The sequence below is a fragment of the Prinia subflava genome, chromosome 12, assembly GCF_021018805.1.
Source record: "Prinia subflava isolate CZ2003 ecotype Zambia chromosome 12, Cam_Psub_1.2, whole genome shotgun sequence".
Lineage (NCBI taxonomy): Eukaryota > Metazoa > Chordata > Aves > Passeriformes > Cisticolidae > Prinia > Prinia subflava.
The window spans coordinates 10,347,829-10,374,162 of record NC_086258.1 but is presented as its reverse complement, the minus strand read 5'-3'; the positions used below and the strand labels follow the sequence as shown (position 1 = coordinate 10,374,162).

Sequence of the window (26,334 nt, the reverse complement as noted above, 5' to 3'; positions counted from 1 at the left end):
GCATGAAGCCTCCCCAGGTCTTGCTGCAGGAAATGTGGGTTGCAGTGGTGGTGCAGCCGTGTTCATTGTGGTGGGCTCTGTGCACTGCTCACAGGCTGCTGGTGCTGTCCCCACGGGCTCCTGCTGCTGTCAGGGTTTGTTCTGGTCAGCACTGCTCAGGTTCACCTGCAGGAATTGCTGCAGGGCCCTCAGGTCCTGAAGCCAAGTGTTAAACGATGGCTGTCGTGGCTGGAGTAAAAATTTGTAAAGGAATTCTGAGTCTCTGGAAGTTTTGCCAAACACCAGCTTGTCCTCCGAAAGTCTCTTCCTTCAGTGTCCCAGCTGTAGCTTTATGTTGTTTGGCAATACTTACAAGGAATTATTCCTAACTATGTTGTTTCAGATGTCGTGTGAGTGCTTTTGCCAGGAGATTCTCTATCCTCTGCCTGTTTTATCAGCAGTGCTAGGGAAAGGCCCTTGCTGTGGGTCACAGGCAGGGCTTATTCTTACCTGCAAATTCACTGTACTTGTGCTGTACAGAACTGAGGGGAGCTGAGGAAAGGTGCCAGTGGTGGGCACCACTGCTGCTGTACCAAGCTCAGGCTGTGGCTGCTCGGTGCCTCCTGCTTTGCTGCTGCTTTTGGAGCTTTTCTTTGCCCAGTTCTGTTCTCCTGCTTACCTGGTACTGCCAGCTGGGTCCATCACCTCAACGCTTGGGCTGACCTTCAGTATTTCACTTGGATTTACATAAGGCCTCTGCTCAGTGAACTGTCCCTATCACAGGATGATATCCATAAAAATGACACTTCCTCGTCTTGAAAAAAAGTCCCCAGGCCCATTGGAGACATGTGAAAAGGACACCCAGCAGGAAGAGAGGCCCATGGCCTGAAATATTCATCAATCATTTTCCTGGCACCAGGAAACCAATCAACTCTTCTAAGGGGGAGAGTGTAATCAATCACACAATGTGGGAAACGGGGATGGCTGGCCCTGCCAGAAATGTTCCTTCTTGTGGACAGAAGGAGAGGCTGTGTTGGTCCTTACTCACGAGTGGTAACTTACACCTCGGTGCAGGGCATGCTGCTTTTGTGAAAGGCAATCTGTGCACACCACAGGCTGTGCTGCACCGCCAGCTCCAGCCTGCACTCAGGGTTTTGTTTGCAGTAATCCTGAGTTGTTTTGTTCTTAGATTTTTTTTTATTTACCTCTTTTCTGTAGCTGGAAGGTGAAGGGTTTGTTTCCTATTCCCAAACCTCCATGATCTGAAGTGGCAGGTCCAGCAGCAGCACGTTTTTATCTAGAGGATCAGAACTTTAACATTTTGCTCTGTTTTCATGAAACAAGAAGTATGTATAGATTGCCCAATAATAAGTGAATTGTAGTTGTCAACATCTGTAGGATAGGAATTATTTGAATTCAAGTAAGAGTTCAAGTAAGAGTTCAAATAATAATTTGAAATTCAATAAGAAATACTTCAAAATATTCTAGTGAGATGCTATAAATTGGAACAAGAGACCTGTTTATAGCTTTTTTCTTTCCCCTAGGAAAACCTCTGCAGTAGATGCTACGTAAGAAATGCCATAATCATGGCAAAATAAATGGCAGTGTACAGCCTTTCTCATCTCCTGTAGCCCAGCAATCACGCTGGGATGGTTTTTCTGAGGGGAGTGAGATGTTCCAGGCGTGGCCATGGCCCTGGTGGGTGGGGTGCCTTCCCCACCACTGCCCAAGCAGAACACGACCATCTGTGGAGCACCAGTGCTGAGCAGCTTCAAAAGGAAGAATGCAAATAGATTTCCTGTAGCAATGTATGTAACAAGTATTTTAAAATTGTAAAACTTGTAATTATATGTCTTCCAACATAGATTTTGAAAAAGGCAAAATTGTGCACTGTCTTTTCATGGAAATCAGCAAAACATGAACTGCTGTATTATTTAAATTAGATTAAAAGTCAATTAAGATTCAGATTGTTCTTCAGAGCAGCAGTGTACACTAAATTCAATCCAAAATTAGTTTCTCACTGAAAAGATTAGGAGCCTTCTCTTTAAAAAAGTAGATATTTTTCTGCATTTAAGGTAATTTTCTAGTACAAGTGGAGACAAATATCCACAAATATCCAAATGTCAGGAAGGACGTTTCTATTTTTAACAGCATCTTTCTGTCAGAGTTTCTGGTGTGCTTTTAAAGATGCTTAGATGTGTTACTGCAATTAAAAGCTACTGAGAGTGTGGCATCCTGCAAAATGAGATTATAGCAATAGGCAGATGTGGCTGGAATGAGCCCCAAAGAGAAAGGGAAGTGTTTCTGGAATTGCAAGCAGCAGGAGTTAATACGGTTTGCAAACATGGGAGACAGTAGGCAGAGAGGTAGGTGGGGAGAAAGAATCAAATTTCCCTTGATTCCTGCCCATTTGTAATCCCTATCCCTGGGAGGCCAACTGCTTAATGTGAGCCTTTCACTGGAACAAAACCTGGTCTTGGTGGGTGAGAGGGAAGTGCTCGGGGGGCTCTGATCACTGAATTTCATGAGCGAGATGCTGGGATCAGTGATGGAAGGAAAACCTGAAGGAAACCTCAGGACTGGTCAGTACTGCAGCCACTTCCAGTGGCTGTGGGACGTGGAGACCCCACAGAGGTGGGAGAGCCACCCCTGTCCCTGTTCCCACTGACAGCTACAGCGGTGTTTGAACCTGGTGCTCTGGGTGGGCTCTAGAACAGCTTGCCTCTGGAACACTGCCTAATTTGCAACATGATTTCTGCCATATTCTGTATATCATAATGGGCTATTATTTATTAGGAGATCAGTATTAATCTGTGTTGATGTTAACTCTTCAAAAATAGCATCTCTTGTATAATGTCAGTCAATTCTGGTTTCTTTAATATAGGTAATTCTAGTGGACTCCAGATGGATTTTGCTGAAGTGGTATGCCTTGTGTTGGCCAACACTTTATCAGTGCTCAGAAAGTCAATAAAGAATTTCCCCAGATTTACAGACTGGTTATGCAATTGATCTTTCAATACTGGGGTAGGCTGGGCTGCCTGGTAGGCAATATCCTAATAAACCAAAACGTCCTCCAGGTAGAAAAGATGCAAAAATCTCATGGCAGGGACAAAGACAGTGTGCTTGAGCGCTGGGGTGCTGCGTGCTGAGAGGCACTGGATGTGGAACACAGACATGATCACCTTCTTTTAGGTGATCAGCTTTTTCCTTCATCATCATCATTTTTCTAAAAAGTGATGGTGCTTGGCTGTGTTTTCTCTTTTGGTAAAAGTCTGAAATAAGATGCCAAATGTGTATGAGTCCCCTTTAGAGGAAGGAGCTGGCTGGGAGCTGCCCTGGCTCTTGCTGTTACCACCAGCTGGCTCTGAGGGCATTTCCTCCACCCCACCCCATTTTTCAGGAGCAGAGCCTGCCAAACCTCTCAGGGAAGCACCAGCTTTCCAGAAGTGCACTGTGCTCTGTCCCAGAAATCACAGAGGGCTTCTGGAAACCTGGAAAATAAGGGATGTGGTAATGCTGATACCACAGCAACATGCATCTCCTTTCTGCTTTGATTTTTGTGCCTCAAGAGGCATGTCAGGAATCCTGTGACTTTTGATGGCATCAATAAATCAGATACCATGCTGACAGAATTTTACTGGAATGTAAACAGGCATTTTAAATAACAATGTTTGTAGAGAGTGTATTGAGGAATACAGTGTAGGTACATGGAAGATTCATCTCTGTGTAGGTTTCCTTTCAGTTTTCTTGTTAAGCAGGAACTGGGATTGTTTTCCATGTAAATGAAAAGAAGTAAAAATATTTATCACGGGATGACCTTATTTCCCACTCCTCTCTGCAAACAATGTGTGTTTTCAGTGCTGAGGTGAGACAAGCTCTGCCCAATGTAGGGGAAAGGGGAGGAATGTCTCTGTATAGTAAAATTGAGCTGATAAGGGATAATGAATCACCTTTAACTCAGCTCTGCTGAGCAGTAGCTGCTCTGGGGGACTGCAGGCTGGTCAGCCTTGTCTCAGCCCCTCGGTGGAAGGGTATGGAGCAAATCCTGCCAGGAGGCATTTCCAGGCACCTGAAGGACAGGAGGGTGACTGGGAACATTCACTGTGGGTTTACCAAGAGGAGAGATCACACCTGACCAACCTCATTCCTTCTGTGATGAAGTGACTGGATCCATGGATGAGGAGACGAATTTTGTCATTAACCTTAGCATTATGCAAGGCTTCTGATGCTCTTTAGGTGAAAACCTGCCTGTTTTGTTCAGAGGGAGGCAGTCGAGGTCAAGCACTAAGTGGTGACCATTGTGCTGCGATTGTCCTCGGGAGCCAGTGCTGGGCCGATCCTGTGGAGCAATTTCATCAACCATCTGCATGGTGGGATGGACAAACTCCTCAGACTTGCAGATGACACCAGGCTGATACTCTGGAAGGCACAGCTCAGAAGGACCTCAGTAACCTGAAGGAAAAGGTTGATTGAAACTTCAAAGTTAAACAGGCACAGCTGTGAGTGACCCTGGGCAGAGAGCAGAGCCACGGCTCACACGTGAGATGGCAGCACTGGGGAGGGGGTGCCACAACTCATCTTCAGTGTCCAGTGCTGTGTCACAGGTTCAGGCTAAGTTCATTTCTAGGAGTAGCCCATACACCTCTTCAATTAGCATAAACAGGGACAAGGGCAGGCAAAGGTCAAGAGAAGTTCAAAATAGCATAATCTCTTTTTGCTGGTGTTCCCAAATGTTCCTGATCCTGCAAAGCTCTCCATGCTGGCCTTGCCAGTGTGTTTACCAGACCATTGTAAAAGTCAGAGAACAAGGCCTGGCTTGATACGAGGGAAGTTAGAAATGGAGGGGTTGAGAATAGGTAGCATTGTTGCTTAAAACAGGAGAAATAATTGATTTATGTTATGGTGGCCAATTAGGCTGTAAAGTGAAAAACTCTTAAAGAAACCCTGTGGCTTCAAGGGAGCTTTTTGCTGATTCCTGCTCAGCAAATAGTGGTACCCCAATAAAGGTCATCAGTTCCACAAGCTGAATTATTAATTCCTTTCATGCCACTCAGGGCTTGTAAAGAGTATATAATACAGGAAACAATTGGCACTGTTCACTGAGTGGGCAGAAGAGAGGTCAGGGGTAAATACTTGGATTGGCAGCAGCTGCTCTTCATAGCTGAGCAGATTTCTGTCCTTTTCATCTTTTAGAGCAAACCACTTTCCAAAATCTTAGTCTGGTTGTTAGTCTGTATCTCCTCTTTCTTAGATCAATTGTTTTTAGGAATTTAATGGATTACATATAATTATGAAGATAAAAAGGACTGGAGGGAAGGGTAGTGGATTATGGATAAGAGAGCAAACCAGCATTGCCACGTTTCATAAACAGCTGTTTGAATTTTTTTAATACTGAGAGAAATTTTTAAATCCATCTATTCAAGGCTGGGTGTAGAATAAGCAGTTGTGCTTTTATGTACGTAGAAAAAAAAATCAGTGTGATTTTTGAGATTAATATGTTATAAATACCATCTGCCAGTAGTAGCACAGGACCAGAACTGGTGATGTACTGCTGCTCGTGGATGCCACAGCTGTGCCAGGCTCCTGCTCGGGCTGTGGGACCGCCGGGTTCCCGGCACACAGGACACTGAGGGGATTCCAACCTCAAACCTGGGCAGCTGGGTGGTGTGAGCAGGCTGTCTGCACTGGTGAACATACCACAAATATCATTAAAACACATCGCTTCAAGCATGAACTGGAATTTCCAAGTATGCCTGGGAAAGAGCTACACTTTGTTGTTTGCAGCCTGTAACGTGGCATTACAATAAACAATCTAAAATTTCAGGACTGGAGAGAATTCGCGCTGCCTCTCTCTGAACACTTCCCGCTCAGAAACCTCTCTTCAGAAGCACATGCATTATTTAGTTGCTCTTTGAATGATACTTGATAAACTATTCCAGATGTTGGCAGGTGTAGCTTACTGCCCTGGGTGAGTGCTGCTGTCCCACAGCCTCTCAAGGGCTGCCTGTGCCATCTGCCGGGCGGTGACCTCTGTGCCAGAGCAGCAGGTAGCCCTGCAGTCACCATCTGCTGGGCTGCTCCCCCAGCCTCCCTGAAAGCCCACTTGTGCTCAGTGCTGACTGCACCACCCTCAAAAGAGTCAGAGTCACTTTAACCTGCACTTTTTTTTTTGGCTTAATCATGTGAAAGCACGTGTAGCTTTCAATAGGCAAAAGTGCAAAACTCTTTCCAGGAACCTGAAATGGCTGTTCTACATGTGAAGAATATTTTTTTTTAAATTTACAAAACATGTATAGTATATGGCCTGCTAGTTCCTAAATTAGTGAGACTACAGTATTAAGGTGGAAAACAAGAAGGTGCCAAGTAACTTTTCTCCTCTGAGCTCATCAGAGACCTGTGCAGTGTAATGCAGAGCCTGTTGGGAGGTCTGTGATGTGCACATCACATGCAGATTGCTGAGCACTGGTGCAAGAGCCAAGCAAGAGGATAAATGAATGTGTAGATGTTGTGGGCAGTAAATGCCTTGGTAATTCAGTGGGGAATAGGAAGGAACAAGCCAGGGCATTGCTGAATAAATCTGCAATTGTGTTTGTTGCTGTTCTCAACTATGGCTGGTGTTTAATGTGATGAACTAAAGCTGCTGCTTTGAGTAGCTACACCGAGGAGTTGGAGTGGTACAAATGTACGGCAGGAGGATTTAGTCAGTGGTGCAGTGTCTGCTCTCGTGTTCTGTAAAAATGGTCTGCTGAAGTGTTTACTTTTGTTTGTGGTTTGCCTAATTAGAGCAGAACTTTGCACTTTCAGTGTAAACAGTGGTCCTGAGGGAACTGCCTGCTGCCCAAGAAATGGGAATTGCAAGAATGTGAAAGGCAGGATTTGGGCTGGCAGCAAAGCCTGGCTGTGGGCTGGAGCTGTGCTTCTGGGGCTGTGTTCTGTGGTTAGGAATGTAAACTTGTAGCGTGCATTTAGAGCTAAACAAGAGTTACAGAATACAGAATTATGTGGGACCTACCAGCATCAACATCATGGAGATGGAGACTGAGCTGCCCAACCTGGGTGTTGGTGGTTATGTGCTGAGAAGGGCTGTGGTCTTTTGAGAGAGATCAAGCCCAAAGAATGCATCTTGGCTTTACCTGATTTTGGGTTAAAACTGACCCTGTTAGTGCAAGATGGTTTTCTCCTGGTTTGAGTCCTGGAAAGGTGGATCCTTTCCAAAACACAGAGGGCAATCTGGCATTTATTTTTGATCATGTTCTGACTTTGAGGGTTTTCACTGGCAGACACAGGCAGGAAGTTCTGTTTCTTCTTTCAGCTGTTAGAAAATAAAGCTTTGGAGTGTCTTATGCTTAAAGACACTTGTTTCTGATGCTGCTCCAGATCAAATTCCAGCAGCCTGCCAGCCTTTGGAAGAGGATCTCTCTTGTGATCAGGAATCTTTTGAAGGTTCACTGGACACAGATGGGAGATCATTGTGTCCTTTCATTCCACACAAATGCTCTGCGTACAGTTTAAACCTGATGTAATTTAGACTTCCTTTGTGCTGGAAGTTGCTCTGAATTGATATACTGCTGAAAAAAGGAGATCTACAGATATGTGTATGTATGATAGAAATACCTTGAGAGGGGGCAGCTGATGCTGTTAAAGTTACCTGCTTCTCAAAGCAGCTTCCTCAGGTGGTTGAAGACATGTGTATTCAATTTCAGTGTAAATGAAAGTTTTCAAAATAAAACCTTCTCAGTGACATGCACATCACATCTTTCTCATTTTCACTTTCCCATTAGCTACAGATGTGGAGCAGATGAGTTCCTCCTCTCCTGTCCTCCCTATGAACTCCATGGGCAGTAAGTACCTCTTTTCTTGCCATGTGTGATGAGGTAGAATTTCTCATTCTGAGATTGAATCCAGAGATGTGAATTGATACTCCATGGTAGAGAAGTTTTACAGCTGATGCTTATTTATGGAAGGGGGGATTCCCATAGCTAAGAGCTGATGAGGTATTTCTCACGAAATTAGCACAGACCAGGTCTGTACATCACTACTGACACCAGCAGAATGCAGGCTGTGTAAGATCTGTTGCCACTAGAGAAATCTCAGTGAAGGTGATGCCTGCATGAGTGACAGAAACCCCTGAGGCAATGTAAATTATATTGACATGGGAGTATTTTTCTGTAGCATTTCATTATTACAGTTGAAAATCTATAGCCTGGAATTTCTCATTAAACTGAGAGCAGTTGGTAAAATCCTCCTCAATTTCAGAGTAATTCCAGGCTTGTAACTTTTTGAGACTTTGAAAACCTGAGCTGCTGGACACCTAAAAAAGTAGGAATTCAGAATTCCTTCTTAATACTCCATCTAGTGGCATTTGCTGTGTGGAGGGACCAGTCGATGGGAGTCCACTAGATGGCAACAGGCCCTTGTCAGACTGGTGGGACTGGGAAACCACGGCCTTAACAGGGCTGAGAACCCCTCATTCAGAGCAACTTTTCATCTCATTGTTTGGGAACTCCGTGGATTTTTCAAATGTGGCAGACTTTTAACTGACAGCTCCTTTCTAAAGTAATGCTCAGATGTTCACAACTGCTAAAAGCCTCCCAGAGCCAGGACGTGGTCCTTTCCACATGCCTTTGTGCTGGTGCACTTGCACTTACTTTTACAGGAACCTGTGGTTCCTGTATGATGGGAATGAAAATCTGGTTCCCTCTTTCATAATGAGAACAGCCCTGTGGAATCCATGCATGGTAGGCTCCGAGTTGTGACCATGTGTGCAGTTATTTGCCTGTTGATTAATAAAACACCTCCTTGTCAGTATCTAGCTAGGTTTTCATGCAGTTTATCACTTTTACATGGAAACAGGTAATTTCACATGTATATGTAATTTGTCATCCAGAGACATGTATAGTTCATGATGTGATATATTGGCTAATGTTCTGTTGAACCTTTGTGGCCTGACATAGCTCATATTTACTCTTGTGCATTGACAGTTAACTAAATTTTCCACAGTATTCTCCCAGCAGAATGTATCTGCAAAAAAAGGGCAGGGCTGCCCAGATGAGCTGAGTGACCCACCCTCTCCCCCTTAAATAACTCTGTTACTGCCAGCGTGCATTTGTCTAGCTACAGCTTTCATGTCTGTTATCTCTTGCTGAACTGAAAAATGCTTGTCTATCTATGCAGATATTCATATAAACTTTTGATAAACTAAATAAACGGAGCTCCTCGAGTTCTTTTGATGCGTTCCTGTCTCTGGATCCCCCGGTCAGTGCTGGTGGCCACTCTGGTCAGTCACGACGACGACCCAGCCCTCGCTGGCCCCTGTGTGGCTGGGTGAGCCCTGCCATTCCTGCTGGGCAGGTCCCAAACCCCTGCAGCCCCAGCTGTCCCCTGGCTGCGGTGGCAGCACTCAGTGCTGGTGCTCAGTGTCACCCCGCTGTGCCCCGGGGCAGGCGCATCTGCGGGGTGCTGGCTCTGGTAGGCAGCAAACAGTTGCTGACACAAACATCTAAAGCTTCCCAAGCACGGGTTTAAAAACATTCTGAACATGCCTGCTAACCTGTCTTTCCTTAGTTTTTTCCTTTGCTGTCTCCTTACCAAAATTAAATTAAAAAAAAATCTGGAGGATTTTTTACAGCCAAGTAGGAACCCAAATTTTAAGCTTATTTGTGCATCCAGAGCATTTGAGAGGTGTGGAATGTCTGCTGCAGCCTTTGGCTTGTTGTGCATTGGCAAACTGAGGTAATGGCCTCTTTACTGTAATTTTCCCTGTTTGTCTGAAATGTCTTATTCAGAGTAATTGCAGTGAATAATTTTCACATGTCCTTGCAGGAAAGATGAACACCTCTGTTAGGACTACCGTATATTCGACTTTCATGCAGGTATACATGAGGAAAACCAGTTGGCTGAAATGTCTTTAAAATAACACAGAAGTGCTTTCTTGTACATCATGTAAGATGTCTCTGGAAAAAATCCAAATTGTGCACTCTCACTTCCGAATGAGTCTGCCAAGCATGCTGAAAAATTTGAGATTTCAAAGGCAGAATGTCAAACTGCATCAAAAATGAGTCATTTGACTTGTTTCCCTAATGTTAAAACAATTTGGCAGGCATGCTTTTGGGCTGTTCACTGTTACACTGCTGTGGTAAATCCCCTGTACCAAACCACCACACTTACCCGGGCTGTCAGTGGGTGACTGAATAGGGCTCTTTGCTATCAGACTCAGGGAGAGGGGAGATTTTTCCTAAAATTCCACTTTTGCAAAGTTCAGTCTGTTTACTGTGTAGCTGTTGAACTTGGTGGAGCCGTTCCTGTGTAAAACTGAACAAGTTTAAGTCTTTTAACAGAGCAAGCAGACACATTTTGAATATTCACCCAAGTGGAGTTCAGAAGTCCTTGGTGAGTTGTTCTGACTTGAGCTGCACAGAGCTGAGGGACACGGCTCCTGTGGGATAGCAGCACAGCGTGTCTGAACAGGCTCCTGCAGGATAATCCTGAGCAACTGGAGGAGCAAACAAGGCATAAGAGAAGTGCTTGGACCCTTTACTGCCCAGGGAATTGACTGACACCACTGCTGAACAGAGGGAGATCCACCATCCCTGCTCTGAGTGGCGTGGGGGCACCACAGGAGCCTCCCTCCTTTACTGCATCACCTGTGCAGAGACAGGGGCATTCCAGGGAGCAGGAATGTCGTGCCAGTCATGTGGAAATCCTCGCAGGGCAGCTCGAGAGGCTGTTCCTCTGTCTCAGGGCAGTGTCAGTGGTGTCTGTCATGCAGAGATGTGTCTGCTCCTCCCTGCAAAGCCGCAGAGCAGGAAGGTCCCTGCCTGCCCCAGGCTGTCAGCCCCAGCTCACCTTTCCAGTATAATTGAAGCTGGCCCTGCCCACCACAGCCCTGAAGAATGTTCTCTGCTGCAGTACCTTAAATCACTGTTTTCTGCTTTGCTTCCTCCCATTCTCATCCCTGTCAATCCAAAGCCCCACAGTTCAGTCCCTTTTCATCTCTCACTGGTCACCTTGTAGGGCCAGTGCTGTTCCAAACTTGGCTCACTCAGGAGAAAGTTTAATTTCCCATAACCTGGTAATGCTGTAGGTTTATGCATTACTGATAGATCTACCAGTTGGGTGTCACTTTTATTAAAACTGAACTAGTTTCTCAGCTGTTCTACTCCTTTAAAAAATCCCTGTGCATTTCTTAATTAGCACTCAGATCTGCTCATGAAGGAGCTGGATGACGTGTCCTGAACCTCTCTGGTGGGACAATGGCACAGCCACAGACCCGCCTTACACAATTCTGGGAGGCTGAACCTGGATATGGCATTTCTTTGGCAAAAGTGTTGCTTTTCTTGCCTGTCAGGGCCCCTGGCCATCCGAGTGGGTGGCCCTGGGCTGTCTGGGCGGGTGCTCCTTGGCTGGCTGGTCCGCAGTTTGCATTCATTGATCAGTGAGTTGATAGAAATGAAAACCCACCGACAGCAATGAATGTTGATTGCAGCCATTACATGCTGAAGATGCCACGCCACGGTGATGGTGCTGTCACTCTAGAGCAGCCCAAGACAAACTTCCTGGCATGTGCTTTGGGGCTTTTCTTATTTTATGGATTCTGCACTCCCTGTATGGGCAGAACAAGAGCCTGCACCCTTGTGAGGGTACCCACTGCCAGAGCCCGCAGTGCTGCTCACCCAGCTGGGCTGGAAAAGGTTCCACCTAGGTCCCAGTGAGGTGCCTGAGCCCTTGGCTTTCTGTGCCTTTGAAAGGAAGGCCATTTCCTTGCCTGCCTGGCTGCAGGGGACAGCCTGAGCCGCGGGAGCAGCTGGACCTGGCCCGGAGCGAGCCGCTCCTCGCCCGGCCCTCCTGGAGAGCAGCTGCTGAAATCCAGTGCAGGTTCCTGGGAGCAAATGAACTGACATTCCAAAGCTTTTTCCAGCAAAGCTCAAGTTGCCAGCCCGAATGGAAAGGTTTCCCTCCTGATCTGGCCTGTATTCTGCTATTTTGAATGTATACCATGCTCAGATTTGTTTCCAAGTGTCCCATATGGTGTGGATACGTTCCTGCTTTTGTGCTGCCCGTACAAAACATTCCATTGATCTCTTATACTGTTCTGCAGAAGTTCTGCGCTAGTATAAAGCATTAATTCTTCTTTTTTTTAAGAGAAAACAAGCATTTCTTATACCAACTCACTTTTAGAGAAAGTAGAACTGGAAAAACTCAACCTCTGTAGCTCTTAATATAATCTGTAAATCATGACCTGCTAATGGCAACCACATGTGAAATCTCTGAAGGTTCAGGCTTTCCATTGAACAGAGGGTTTGTGATAAACCTCAAGGTACAGTCAACGGTCGATGGTTTTTTCTAGTTCCCAAACTCACCGACAGCGTTGAATGTTCACTGAAGCTATCCGAAGATGGCTGTATACATGCACTGTACACATTTTCCATGCATATGTTTTCCATAGACTGGCAGTGGAAACACTGCTGAGGACTGCACATTCTTTGTTGTAAAGCCTTAAACTGCAAAGTATTTTAATTACGGAATGGAACCTCGAGGACTAATGAATTGCAGAAGTGTAACACTCTGGTTATGGATGCTGAGTTGACTTAGTATTTCTTAAACCAGCTTTGAATATATCGCAGTTGCAGTTGTGGAAAAAGCCTTTCCTCTTGTGAATATGCATGTTCTCAATAGCAACACTAAGATGTTTATGATTCAGATTTCTTTATAAAGTTCACTTGGAAAAAAACAGGGTGGGGGCTCACCAACAGAAGTGAGAGAAGGGGATCTGCCTAGTGGAGTACATAATGTCTGCATTTCCACAGCTCCTGTCCCCACTCTTCTTTCCCCTAAAATGAGGGAAAGGGGGTTTAATCTCTTCAAATCTCTATATTGCCTCTAATTATATTCACCTTTTCCACCTGACTTGCATGGTTCCAGAGAGATGACTTATTTGCAGTTTGTTTGTTAAAAAGTACATCTGCTGCTGCTGTATCTGAAATAACTTTCCTGTCAGTGCAGTGGAGCCTACAGAGACAGTGGGGATAATTCACTGCTTAAATGCTGGAAACTTGCTTTAAATTTGGAGTATTTTCTCTTGTTGTTGGGATCTAACAGTTTCTCTCTGAATATCCTGAGCTGATACATGTAATTTAACAGTAAGTGTATTGTCTAATAAAGTACTTGAAGCAATCTTGCTTCAGAAATACAGTTTGTAGCCTGCACTTAAACTGATTGATTTTAATGGTATCATTAAACATCAGCTGATACTGAAAATCAAAAGAATTTTCAAAAAATTAGTCTCACCTTTTTCTTGCCATCATTTGGAGTAGGAGCTGGTGGAAAGAGCAAAGACAATTTGAATTAATCACAAGCAGTGCTCAGCCTGGAGTGTTAAGCCTCAGGAGTGTCCCCATGTGAAGGGGTGACTACATGTGGTAGGTGTAACATAAATCAAGGAAACTCAGTTCAAGTCAAGCATGAAATTTTGGTTTTAACAAACCAAAACAGTGTGTTTATATTTAAACTACATTGTGAGAGACGCTTTTTTTCTCAATTCACTACTTCTTCCTCCTTTGTCCCTCCAGTGACCCTCGAGGTAGGAACTTTCATCTTGTTTCATGATTTCAGAGCATGAATTTCTTCTGCAAGTTAAACTGTACGTGTTATTTCTAAAGCGTGGCTGCAAACTCCTTCCCCTTTGCAAAATTCAAAGCTCTCCATCAGATTTTTTGGACAGACTCAAAATGATAAAATAGTCCTCTGGAAACTGTAAGTGGGCAATATGTGCAAGGCACACTCCAGAAGTTACGGTCTGCACTGAACCTTTAACACACCTTCCTTTCTCTGATTTCTCTCACCTAGGAATCACTGAAACTAGGGCTGACAGCTGCCACCTCTATTGTTACTCCTTAATTGTTATTTTTTGTTATGAAGAAAGCATTTAGTGGACCCTCCCCAGATGCTGACAGGGGTGTCTGAAAGCCCAACTCTGTTCTCTGTGGAACACCTTATAAACTGGGATCCCTGTAAGGCCACCAGTCAGGAGGCAGTGATGCTGAACAAGACCTTTTCTATGAATGAAAGTATTGAACACTCAGGGTTTTCTTTCAAATTACAGTGGGGAGAATGGGTTTCTGTACGAAGAAAATGGTTTCCTCAAAATTTGCATACAAACCCTGAAACACAGTGGTTAACCTGTTTGTAAAGGAGAACTGTTCAGGATTGAGTTAATTTAGTGGATGTTTCTTTGTATTTATGATGCCTGAACAATTCTTACACCCTAATCCAATCATTCTACTAGCTCCTCACAATAAGGCTTTTATTTAGCAGGGCAGCAATCCCAACAGCACTGCCCTAAAGTATCACTAAGTAAATTTTAAATATGCATCTAGCAGTAAAACAGTTTCTCTTTTCCTCCCACCCCTTATGGTGTAGCTGTGACTCTCATGAGGGAGATGTGTGACCCCAGTGAAGGAAACTGAGGCAGGATTGTCCTCGGCACATGACAGTGTCTTACTGCCTGCCTGGAGCATCCACAGAATGCCATGTGCAAGCACATTTGCTTTGTCCTGGAACAAGCTTTAACAGAACTATAAAAATGTGTTTTCTTTGTCAAGGTAAATGACTTCAGCAGGGTAAGCATGCAAATACACCTCGGGGAGACAAGAGCATGGAATTGCTGGTGGTAATTTTAGTTATTGCTGTTTCATTGAAATTTGGGTGAGTCTTTAACTACCAATGCCACGGCCAGACACTTCAGATTCAGCAGCCTTCTCCAGTGAGCCCTGGAGGTTATTTTTAACTGTCCAAAAATTCCTTGGGACTACTACTGGACAAGTCTGGGGGCTCCATAAAATTGGGGGACAGAGTTAACAGTCTGTTCCATTTGCCCTTATAGAACACAGTGCTGTGATGGTGATCCTAGAGAAGACAGAAGCAGAGCTCTTCTGGGACCTGGAGGAATGCTGTTAGTACCAGTTTCCAGCGATTTAGGGAGGACTTACCAAATTCTTTTGATCTCATTCTAAGTTGACAAGCTTGCTTGTGGATGCAACATACCCTAGACTTTTGTAAGGTGTTTGACTTAATACTGAATGACAATTTAAACTGGTATGATACAAATTCGCTGTGGCAAATGTTAAAAGGATTAACCAATGACAAACGGGGAGGTCTAAATGCAATTCCAAGTGGGAACTTGGTCCAGTTGGCTCAGCCTTAGAACGACTTGGCCGCATCCTAAAGCATCTCAGCTTCTGGCCTGGGAGAAATGTAGTATCCCACACCAGCAGCTTTGGGGTTTTTAGAGAGAAGAGTGACACAGATTTGGATCTCTAGATAAATGGAGTGTAAGTGAATGCTTTGGTAGAGCTGAATGCAAAGTTGCATGTTTGGGAACAAGGAATACAGACCATGTGTGAGGATGAAGGGCTCAGCCCATGAAGCATTACTTGCCTCGGAGATAATTAACTGCATGTGTGTGCACAATCTCACTCCTACTACTGTGCAAACAATGGGATATTGAACAGCAGCACGGGCTGCTGCATCTGCATTTAGTTCTGAAACTGCTGAAAGGATGCTTTAGCCATTTCTGGCACAGGCTGCCCTGAAGACATCACTGAGCTGAGCAGGTTTCTGAAAAGTTGAGTGGAGAGCAATTTAAATAATCAGAAAGACTGTCACCAGTAAAATAAGGTTCTCTGAGGTAAACCAGTGAAGGTTCAGGAGTTCTGTCCTGTCTCTGAACATCTTTACCTGCACAACTGAGCCAGTTGGAGCACAGCAACCCTGCCCTGGCTTTGGGAACAGGTCTGGCTTCATAGCAGGGAAGCAGAAACTGGGCAGTGGGTGTTAGCAGGGAAAAATGGTTTGACTCTTCAGAAACTCAAGGTACCAGCATATGAAAGAGCGGAAAGCTTTTTTGACCTATTGGGATGTGATTTTGCAAGAAAATTATATTAGACACTCACACTTGAAAAATACTAGGCTAAGACTCAGCAAGTGAGTTCTGCTGAAAAGTAAAAATTTTTTTTTTCCCCAAATATTTTAAAGTAAGGCATTTATGAATGAGTTACTCTGAATGTTCTTGCTATCTGACATTCCAGATTATGTAATGAGATGCCCTGTAATTTTTTAGGTGCTTCACCAAACTCTGTGCTATCAAGACTATGAAATAGATATATTTTTTAGGCAAAACATGTTTATATTTCTAGAACAAACACACAAACTCTCAGAATCAAACTCTCCATCTCCTGTGACCTTCTAAAGGAAACAGTTGTCAAATTTGCTTGGTGTGGAGGGGCTGGAGGACACAGCCATGGGCAGGGGCTTCCTTGCTGACCTACTTAGGCAGGAGTGATGGCCGGGATTAGAGCCCAGCTCGCTGTCCTGCCTGCAGAGCTGTTCTGGGCAAGGTGAGGGGATCAGCACACGATGTCCCCAGCCCTGCCTGCCCCCACCACACTTCCCCAAGGACTGAGCACAGCCTCACCCAGGCAGGCTGGGGAGGGGTCAGGAGCTCCTTCAGCAGTGTCACAGCTTCCCAGCACCAAGGGTGGCATCAGGGATGTTGTTCTGAGCAGACAGGCAGGGATAGGTTTGGAGGGAGCTCCATTTATGAACTGTTTGTACCTGGGCTGGCACAAAGTGACCTCAGCCCAGCATGTCTCAGTAACGGTGTCGTCATCTCATTTCACACAACTTCAGGAACTGTCTTTGTTCAGAAAAACTACTGGATGTTTGGGACCACTACTGAATTGCAGCTGTAGGCTGCAATCAATAAAGCAGCTCTGACTCTTAAAATAAAATCAAACCAGTGGCTAATGGATGTTTGGAGAAGGATACAAGGAGGAGAAGCTTGCATATTTCCTGCTAATCATCTCCTGTCTTCCAGACATTTTTCAACACACACAGACTTCTGGAGACAGACTTCTGTGCGTTCAGTCACCAGGAATGCATTTTTCTTTTCATGAATTTTGCACAGCTTCCCTGTGAACTTTTATCCCCTGTCTTTTAAGATAACATTTGTTGCCATGAAGACAATTGGCTGTGTTAGATCCATCACTTTTAATGGAGAGGAATCTCAGGTGTTCTCCTGATGGATTCCTGCAGTTGCACTATGCCCAGGCACATCTAACACTGGGTAAGCAGCTTTGTGAGATATAAATAACGTTGTCTTTTCTGCTGTATTAAACATGCTCACAGGTCTTCATCACTGAGGACTGCGCTGCTCCAGACCCAGGATGTGTTACATTTATTAGGGTGGTGAATTTAGGATAAGTGCTTCTTCAGAAGGTCCCCCTGTGCTGACTGCTCTTCTTGGCTGGCAGCTTTGTGTCTGTGAAGATCAAAAGATTTCCCATTAGCTGTGAATTCAGGCATAGTTCCTGTGCCTGTTTCGGGAAGGAGAGAGATGATCCTAAATGCAGATGATTCTGTTACCGAGATTGTTTTCCGCCTTCTAGCTTTTTAGAAATTGCTAGCAGAGTCATCAGTCTGACAGTTTTCACAAAAATTAGTTCCTGTGTTGCAGAGAATTGCCTTGTTGTGCTGAGGTTGGAAGGAGCTGGGCTTGCCAGTCTTTGCCAAGGCAGGGAGGACAGGAAGCATCCCTGGTTCTCCTGCTGGTCCCCAGAGTCCAGCTGAGGTTTCCTTGTCATTGTTTCTGGATGTGTAATGGAGCTGGATGTCAGAGAATGCCAGGTTTGGAGTTAAGGTCTCCTTGGCTGTGGTGGGCAGTGCACTGGGTGGGCTCACAGCATGATGCCTGCCCCTGGATGTGTTTCACAGCAATCATTTTCATTTTCCCGTGTGAGATACTGAAGACATGACCAGAGCCTGCACTTGTAATGGGCAAACATAGGGAAAATACGTTGCAAAGTAATTGGGAGAGAAATCTGAGCTCTGTTTTGTTGAGGTGGCTTCCTGTGACTCGGGACATGATCCCCATGGCACCGCTGCCATGTGTCCCTGTTCATACACTGATCATACCCAACACTATAAAAATATAGATTTTTTAAAAATATGCTAATTGGGACTTTTCTATTTGATTCCCTGTTTGGCATAGTAGCAATTCCATATGGATAAAGCTTAGGTTATCTGCTTGGGAAGCAGTATGGATGGAGAGGGATCAAATGGAGGATTTGCTTTTCATAATCATAATGTCTCCTCCTGATTCGTTGATAACTGTCCCTTTGAAGATAATTAGTTCCTGGTTTTCATCTTTATAATCCAGCAATTCTCATCTGATAGACTTCCAGATTTGAAGTCCTTCTCAAAAGAAATATGTGTAAAATCTCACTTTTTGGCTCAGTTTTGTCAGTGTGGCACCTCCGGGTCAGTTTTATGCTGCCACCTTGTATTTCATGAGACACTCACTGCAATAAAGATTTTACTTCCAGTAACTGTATATAACTGAAGGAAAGAAAATGACATTATGATGACATTGTAATGAGCAGGAAAATGAATCCTCACGTGGCTTACTGCCCATCCTCCTCCCAAAGGTTATGAGATTTCTTATCCCTTGCCAACATCTGGCTTAGCTGGAAGCAAGTTATTCTTCCCCTGAGGAGTGTCCTGCTCATGAGCTGAGCGGGTGACCTGAGCTCACTGCACCTCTGCAAGGTCCTGCTCCCATCTTCTGGCCGTGGTCACTCCAGTCAGCCCCAGCAGCACCACGAGGCCTGGATGGATGTGCTGAGGGCTGACAGGGAAACATCACATCCCAAGCATGGCCCCATCCACACCACGGATGGATTTCCGCTGTTTCCTTGCTCTTTTTTCCCGTTCTCACCCCGAATTCATTCAGCCTTGTTTACACACGATCTGAACATGCGCTGATCACGCAGGGTTGGCCTCAGAGCTTCAGCTGTGTTTCTGTGAGACTTTCCTCCCACTGCGTGTGGCTCAGCCAGAGCAGCACATCTTGAACTGTTCCTTCAGGTGTTAAAATTTAAAATAGAAGTGTCTTCAAAGACTACTTGTAGAACAACTAACTGTGATTTGGGGGTAAAAAAAGAGGCGGTCTCCTCTATCTGGTTACCAGGCAAATATTCCGTTGGAAGAAAGACTTCCTCCCCCGCCTCTTATATATTTAATTTCTTTGCTTTTGCATGCTTTTAAATATTGGATGGATGTGGATATGACCCCCAGGTGAGCAGGACTCAGCCATTCTTCTCTGAATTATACATTTAGCCTATTTAAATGCAGCCATCATGTGAAACAAAAAGGAGAAAAATGTACTTATGTTCATTTAGAAGAATGATCTTTGGATAACGTCACCAAATATTGCAGGGTTTTATCTTGCCTATAAAATAAATTGGTCCCTGTGTGCTGTGAGATGCACATAAAAGTTTGAATATGAAAGTAGTATAAAATTCAGATGAGTTGGTAGAACTGGCTTTAGAATTTTGAAAAAATGGGAACAGATTTCCTAAGATCGACGTATGAGGGATGGAGGGACGTACTGCCGATTTTCATTTGTGAATCTCAACCTATTGGTATATTTTCTTTTTTTGTGCCCCTTCTCCTGACATTTGATGGTATTACCTTTTGTCCTGGGGTGTGCTGGGAGCCCCAGTGTTCCAGATGTTCTGTGCACCCCAGCACGATAAAGCCACAGAGACTGATGACAACAGTAATGCTCAAATTCGCTTGGTGGTGTTTGCATTGCAAGTTCTGCAATCACTTCAATATTTTTGTAGTTATTCTTTTACACAGAACTCATTGGTGTTTAGAATAGTTTCTGATATTTTAGGATACACCTTCTTGTCTTCCCTCTGGCCAGCACTTACACCACCACCGGCGGGGTTTGCATGGTCTCAGTTCTAGTAATTGCTTTCTACCGGAACAATTAAGAGCTGCGAGAGGAGAGGAAATTTGGCTAAAATGTTCCAAATGGAAATCTGCTTTTATGTGGTTTCAGAATGACAACCCAGCAAGCATAGGTGGATGTACTGTAAGGTGTCAGGATTCAGACAGCACCATCCTTATCCTCAGTAAACAGGCGGGGTTGGGAGGGATATCTGGGTCTGGGCAATCCACACCAACTCTCCTCCCAGGGCACCACAAAGCTCACACAGGTACAAACAAAACACCTTCACTCAGATATTTCAGTACTTCTTCTCTTCTAAAGTAGGCTGCAGAAATATTGCATCTACACACTGGTTACTGAAGGCAAAAAATGAATTAAATAGGGCAAACAAAGCTGGAGCTAAGCTATTATGTATTTCAGATTGCTTAGTATTTGGCATGTGGACCAAATGCTTTAGATTATAAGGCATAAGCCTTTCAGAACCTTAAGTTATTTTAAAATTAAATGGATGACAGGCACAGGTCTGCTGCATGGATTTGATTTTCTTTGTGTCTTAGCAGAAGTAGTAAGCAATGTCTCTAAGTATCTAATAAAGCTATTTTCTGCTGTTACAGAATGGTTTGCTATGAGAAACAGAACTGAGAAAGGACCACATTTTCAATAAAACAAATTGAACAGATTCTCAGAAATCTAGGTCACAGTAACAGATGACCTATACATGGTCCTAGTTTTTGATGCAACTGTCTAATCTGCTCTGAGAGTACTGGCCAGACATCATTCCTAATTGACCTTGATATTCAGTGAACAGAAAGAAAGCTAAAGCCACATGATATTTAAATCTCTAGCAGAAAATAATATATGGCAAACTTGAATGCATTCTGTTTTGTAACTAAGATCTTTTTAATGTGAACCCTTGTCTTCAAACGTGTTGATCATCTTAATAGTCTCATCTGGGGCTCTGTCTAAAGAGATAAATCGGGGTAGGAAGAGGCATTCATCACACCCCGTCGCAGGGGAGGGTTTTATGTTGTGGCATAACCACCCTGTGCACCGAGGCTGCCCTGGTGGGCTCCCCGGGAGGAGCAGCCCTCTCAGTGAGGTGAGAGCTCTTTCCGTGCCTGCTCGGGGGGCTCAGCTCCAGCGGCTCCCCCGGGGTACCAGCCCTGGTTATGTAAATGGAGCTGCTGCCACTCCAGGGCACTGGCGTGCGTGCAGCTGGAAATGTAAGTAAATACGGGAGACTGGGAATTGCAGTGCGTGGTGAAACCCCGACCACTTCTGCTCATAGACCAGATAAATCCTTTCTGTTCATGACACCAGACCCAAGACATAGCGCCATTTACAGAGGCACTGTGGACTTGTACATGGAACAGAGGGGTGTGTGGTCTAATGCTCAAGAGTGCTCAAAGCCTGGAAAAAGCAAAGTAGGGAAGCCTTGAATACTCATGGTATGACAAGGTATTTTCCACGAGAAATATAAACCAGTTTGGTCACCAAACTAAGAATCGGTAAATGTGTGGACAGAATTTTGGGGATTGATGCCCTGCTGGACTCACTGCGTGCCAGCACTGGGCTCATCCCAGGGCACACAGCCCCTGTCCCCCCGTGTCACAGCAGCTCCGAGCTGAGGGCAGTGCCCGTGTGGGGACACCTGAATGCTCCACGTGCTGCCCATGCCCCCCAGCCCGCCCCACACAGCCTGGCCTTTCCGAGGGGCACACGGGGTAACCGCAGGGCTGAGCAGTGGGGTGCTGCAAACCCAAATTGTGCGGGATCCCAAAGGCGGTACGGTGGAAAGGGACCTGCTGCCAGAGAGCAGAATTCCCATTCCCAGGCTTCCTGCAATATTCATTCCCACACAATTAACTGCTAATGCAGGAGGGTTCCTGGGTCTGAGATGCAGCACTCGGCACTTAGAAATGTGCAGTTTTACCCAGGTCATTGCTGGCAGTGGGATTCATTTCTTTGTGTTATGGTACAGGGCAGCTGCAGATGGTTTGAGCTACTCCCAGGCAGGAATGACTGAAGTCTGTTTGAAAAGGTGATGTCATCAGTCTCTATGTCCGTGGCGCTTCTTAGGGAAACACATGCTTCCATGTTATCCTTCTATCAAAACACCCAGTTGTTATCTTTTGAGTTCTTAACATTTGAAACTGTTGAGCACCATTAATCAACACTGTGGGTTTGAAACGATTACAGCATCTGCTGGCTATTATTAAGATAAAATGAAATTCTTAGGATTCCACATTTTTTGTTAAATTGCCAAGTGTATTGTGAGATCTCAGCATACCTGACACATTTTTATTGGCAACCAACCCTGTAATGCAATACCATCTATTAATGGTTGGATTATACACGCGCTGCTCTGCTGCATCTGCTGCAGCTTCCAAGGCTGTTAGTGGCTGTGACAGTGGTCCAGGCTTTATAAGCTTTCCCTTGGAATAGTTGTAACTGGAGTTGTGAAAACTGACTTTGGAATTATCTGTTATTTCTATGTGCAGTTTAAATAAACCCTGACCACATGAGAAGAGCCATCAGCATCCTTTTCTTATGTGCCTGATGGGATTATTCCCATGTCCAGGCTGAGTCTGCGGATGTTGTTGGGGGTGGGTTATGCCCAGACATTCCTCTTGTGGCTGTTTTGATTAAGCAGAAGTGCTTTTTGCCTACCTATAATGGTCTGGTTTCCATTCAAAACTATGTGCTTAACAGCTACTGAAAATCTTGCGACCCAATTGCAAGCACAGAATTTAACTTTTCAGCATTTTTTTTTTTTTAGACAGCACTTTCAAGGGGTGGGTTTTAACATTAGCATCTGGATGAATATTAAATGTTAGCATCTTACAGGTAACGGGAAAGTTTGCTGCATTTTAAGAATACCATAGAATTTAATCTAAAAGTGTGTTGTAGATAGAGCCATCAATATCCTTAACCTTTATTAAAAATAATAATGCTTTTGTTCAAAGACCTATTTTAGGTAGGTCCTTCTGGGTTTGTCAGTACCAGCAAGAAAAAAAAATCAAAATAGGTGATAAGAATTGGGCTAGATTACAATCAAGCCAAGTTTTACTGAGAAGTAATACACCCAAGCCATTGTACTCCATGAAGAAGAGAATTCAAGGAAGTTATATAATTACTCATACAAAACTGACTCCTGTGAAAAGTATTTACATTCACATTTATATTTTTAATGTTCTGAAATAGGAGCTGAAAATTCTATGAGCTGGCCCCTCACATGTACGGGTGCTTGTTAATCCTACAAGAAGCACCTTTTTTAGAAGTGTGTTCTTTTAGTCATCCAGCCTTTTTTCACCCTTCGTTGTTCAAAGGACCAGTGGAAGCAGGTCCATCATCTGCCTGGTGGGCTGGTGCAGAGCATCAGCATTTCCAGGTGTCTCCCTGGGAGAGGGACCTTCCTTGCTTTAAAACTCTTCTCCTTTTCCTGAGCTCACAAAGATTGTGTTGATAAAAACACGCTTAATGGCAGCAAACAGCCCAACGTTTGTTTCTGTATTTTATGATGCTCTGTATGGCTGCAGCTCATAACAAACACACACTTCCCAACTGCAGTACACAACTCTCACTTTCATTGTTTTTCCTGGGTGAAGAACAGCCCAGTCATCGCACTCGCAGCAAGGCTCACACCTAGAGACACCCTCACACTGCGTGCCTGGCAGAATTTTAACAGCCTAAAAGCCTCTTGGACTGGGTATTTCCTGCTAAGGTGGTAGGGGAGGTAAGATTTATGGAAAAACACAACGAGAGAGGAGGACCAGCCCCAACCCTCCCGCGCTTTGGGCGAGGAGTGCCCCGAGCCCCGGCGCGCGGCCGCGGCGCCGCGCACAGCGAGGGGCTGGCTTCTCAGCTAATAAAACCCGCTGGTTGGTTTTCTAATCTCGATAATTTCTGCTCATTGGCTCCAATCAGCGGATTAAAGCCCAGTCTCCGAGCACTTCTCATTTTAACTCCAGACTGGGGGGAAAGTAGGGGAAATGGGAGGTACCAGACACTGAGCGGTTTGGTTTTTCTTATTTATTTTTGTGTTTGCCAAGTTGACACAACTGAACAATGTTCTTCTCCACAGCTGGCACTGGAGCTGCATGGAGTAAATTTACTGCACCTTTTAGGATGAAATAAGCTGCCCAGCCATGTCCCCTTACAGCCACCACTAAACCAAGTCCACTAGAACACCACCCCATCTCAGGCTGGACATCAGCTGCCTCAGTAACAAATCTCAGCTTTTATAAACACTTTGAGGGTTTTTTTGTCCTCAAATTCTAATTCTCCACACACAACCCCCCCACACTCTCCCCAAATTAAAATCTCCAGCCAGATCATGCTTCTGCCTTCCAGACCCAGGGCAGCTGAAAAGTAACCATATGGACTTCATGATTTTATGTACTGCGACAATAAAGCTTTTATGACATTCTAGGTGGTTAAAAATGGCAGTCAGGAGCTCTTAAACATGGCACAGGCATGTTGCTGTTCTGAACCGACAGACCTGCCAACAGTGCATCAAAAGCTGTAATTTCCTGTGCAGTGAAGCCCCTATCTCTGCTGCCTCCAGCTTTGTGTCCCAGGGCTTGTGCCTGTGTGCTAACAAATCTCTATTGTCCAGCGGGGCGAATAGTGGCTGGGACCAAAGAATTGCTGTCTGGTTTCTATTCAAATCCAGGTAGTCAGAGATATGAATGGAGTTTCTGGAACAGCCATGTGAATAACCTCTGCTCTGCGTGGAGCTGCAGGCGCTGCGCTGGCGGCTCTGCGCCGCGGCTGCGGGGAGCACGCCGCTTGGAAATACACTTTTAATGCTCCTCGTGGCTCTTAATACTTATTAACTTTTAAAATATGCTATCTTGCATTCCTGGACAAAACAAAGAGGGGAAATCATCCCCTTCTCAACTTGCTGAACTTGTGGAAGAATTCTACTTAGAGCTTTCATAATGGGTTGTTTTTGCTGAGGAAACGATAGGAAAAGTTTATGAAAATTATTTTCTTATAAAATACCAGATTTTTAAGTGTACGCTGGGCATCCTTTATCATGCACAGAGCCCTAGCACCACTGCAGAGGATTCTGGGGGAAAATAAGTTACATTTCTTTTAGATATCATATACACAGCCCCTTGCAATCGACACAGTAAATCACTGCAGATGGTTTGGGGGAGCAAATATATTAAATTTCTTTAAGATATTGCACTGAGTCCATTGCAAGCAGCACAGCTAATCACTGTCGACAGTCTGGGAGCAAATATGTTAAATTTCTTTTAGAGCAAGTTACGATAGCATGTGATGGAGCAAGAAATGGGGGAATACTGCACATCGGGGCTCATTTTATTGCAGGGTTTTTTTTTGTATTTTTAATGATTTCGTTAATTAACATGAGGCTTATGGAATGGAGCCCTGCACGGCCACAGCACCAAACGGCCGAGCCCCAGGGCTGTCTCGCCCCTCTCCGAACACAACTGTCGCCAATCCGTCGCCGGTCGCGATACGGTCCGCGGGCGGGGCGGCCGAGCGCTCGCCCCCGCAGGTGCCACCGGAGCCAGACAAAAGGGGGGACCGGGGGCATCCTCTCCCTGCTCGCCGTCCCCGCCCGGGGCTCGGCGGTGCCGGGCGCTGCCGCCGCGGGGCGGGGACGGCGTGTCTGGGGCTGCCCCCCTCCTTTGTGTCCCCGTCTGGCTCAGTTCCTCCCCGCCAGCCCTCGGGCGACACGCGTGTCTGGTTACCGACCCGGACCCGCGAGCAACTTCCAGCGCTGCGGAATCGCTCGAGTTTCTGCTTCTTCTTCGGGGGAGGAGGGAATAAAGCGGGGAGGGGGCTGGGGGGTCAGGGGGAGCTGCCGCCCGTTCCCCCCTCCCCCGGTACCGGCGGGGAGCGGCTGCTCCAGCTGCGTTACATTAACGGATATATATACACATATATGAAAAAAAAAAAAAAGCGCTTCTGTTGGAGAACAAAGGAGCACGTGCAGAAATGAGACTGGAAAAATAAAATATAAATAATAAAAAAAAACCCAACTGGCGGCGGGTCGGGGCGCAGCGCGACCCTCGCCCCCCCGGCGGCTCCCCCCGGCCCGCCGGGACTCGGATTAACGCCTTACCTGGCGGGGCGCTCCCGGGTTCGGCTCGGCGCTGGGCTCGCTCTCCCCAAAGTTGGCGGCGGTGCGGGCGGCCCGGCAGCTCCCGCCGCTGCCCGGCGGCCCCGGCGCGGCGCGGGCGGGGCGGGAGCGCGGCCGGACCCGCCGAGCCCCCGCGGCCGCCGCCGCCCGCGCCCCCGCCCCGATATATAGCGCCCGCTGACGGGCGGCCGCGCGCCCGGTCACGTGCGCGCCGCCGCCGCGCCCATTGGCTGGGGCGGCGCGGGGCCGGGCGGCGATTGGGCCGCGCCCGCGCCCCGGAGGGTCCGTCCCGCCCCGCCGGCGGGCGCAGCGCCGGGGTTGCTCGGGGGCCGCGCTTGTTTGGGTGCCGGGCGGGCCCGGCCCGCACCTGCCCCGCAGCGCCCCGGCCCCCCCGGCCCCGCCGCGGGCCGAGCCCCGCCCCGGCCGGGCCCGCCGCCGGCTCCGC

At 46.0% G+C, this 26,334-nt stretch overlaps 1 protein-coding gene across 3 annotated transcripts in view; it reads left to right on the top strand.

Annotated features, from left to right (window-relative positions):
* NR6A1 (nuclear receptor subfamily 6 group A member 1) overlaps nt 1-26,334 on the top strand; it is a 72,258-nt gene that overhangs the window by 3,869 nt on the left and 42,055 nt on the right. For 2 of the 3 annotated variants that reach the window (XM_063409487.1, XM_063409486.1), the window contains exon 2: nt 7,761-7,820. The exons of the other annotated variant lie outside the window; for it this stretch is intronic. In XM_063409487.1, coding sequence (XP_063265557.1) covers nt 7,761-7,820 — 60 coding nt within the window. The remainder of the gene's footprint in view (nt 1-7,760; nt 7,821-26,334) is intronic. 3 annotated transcript variants of the gene reach the window in all.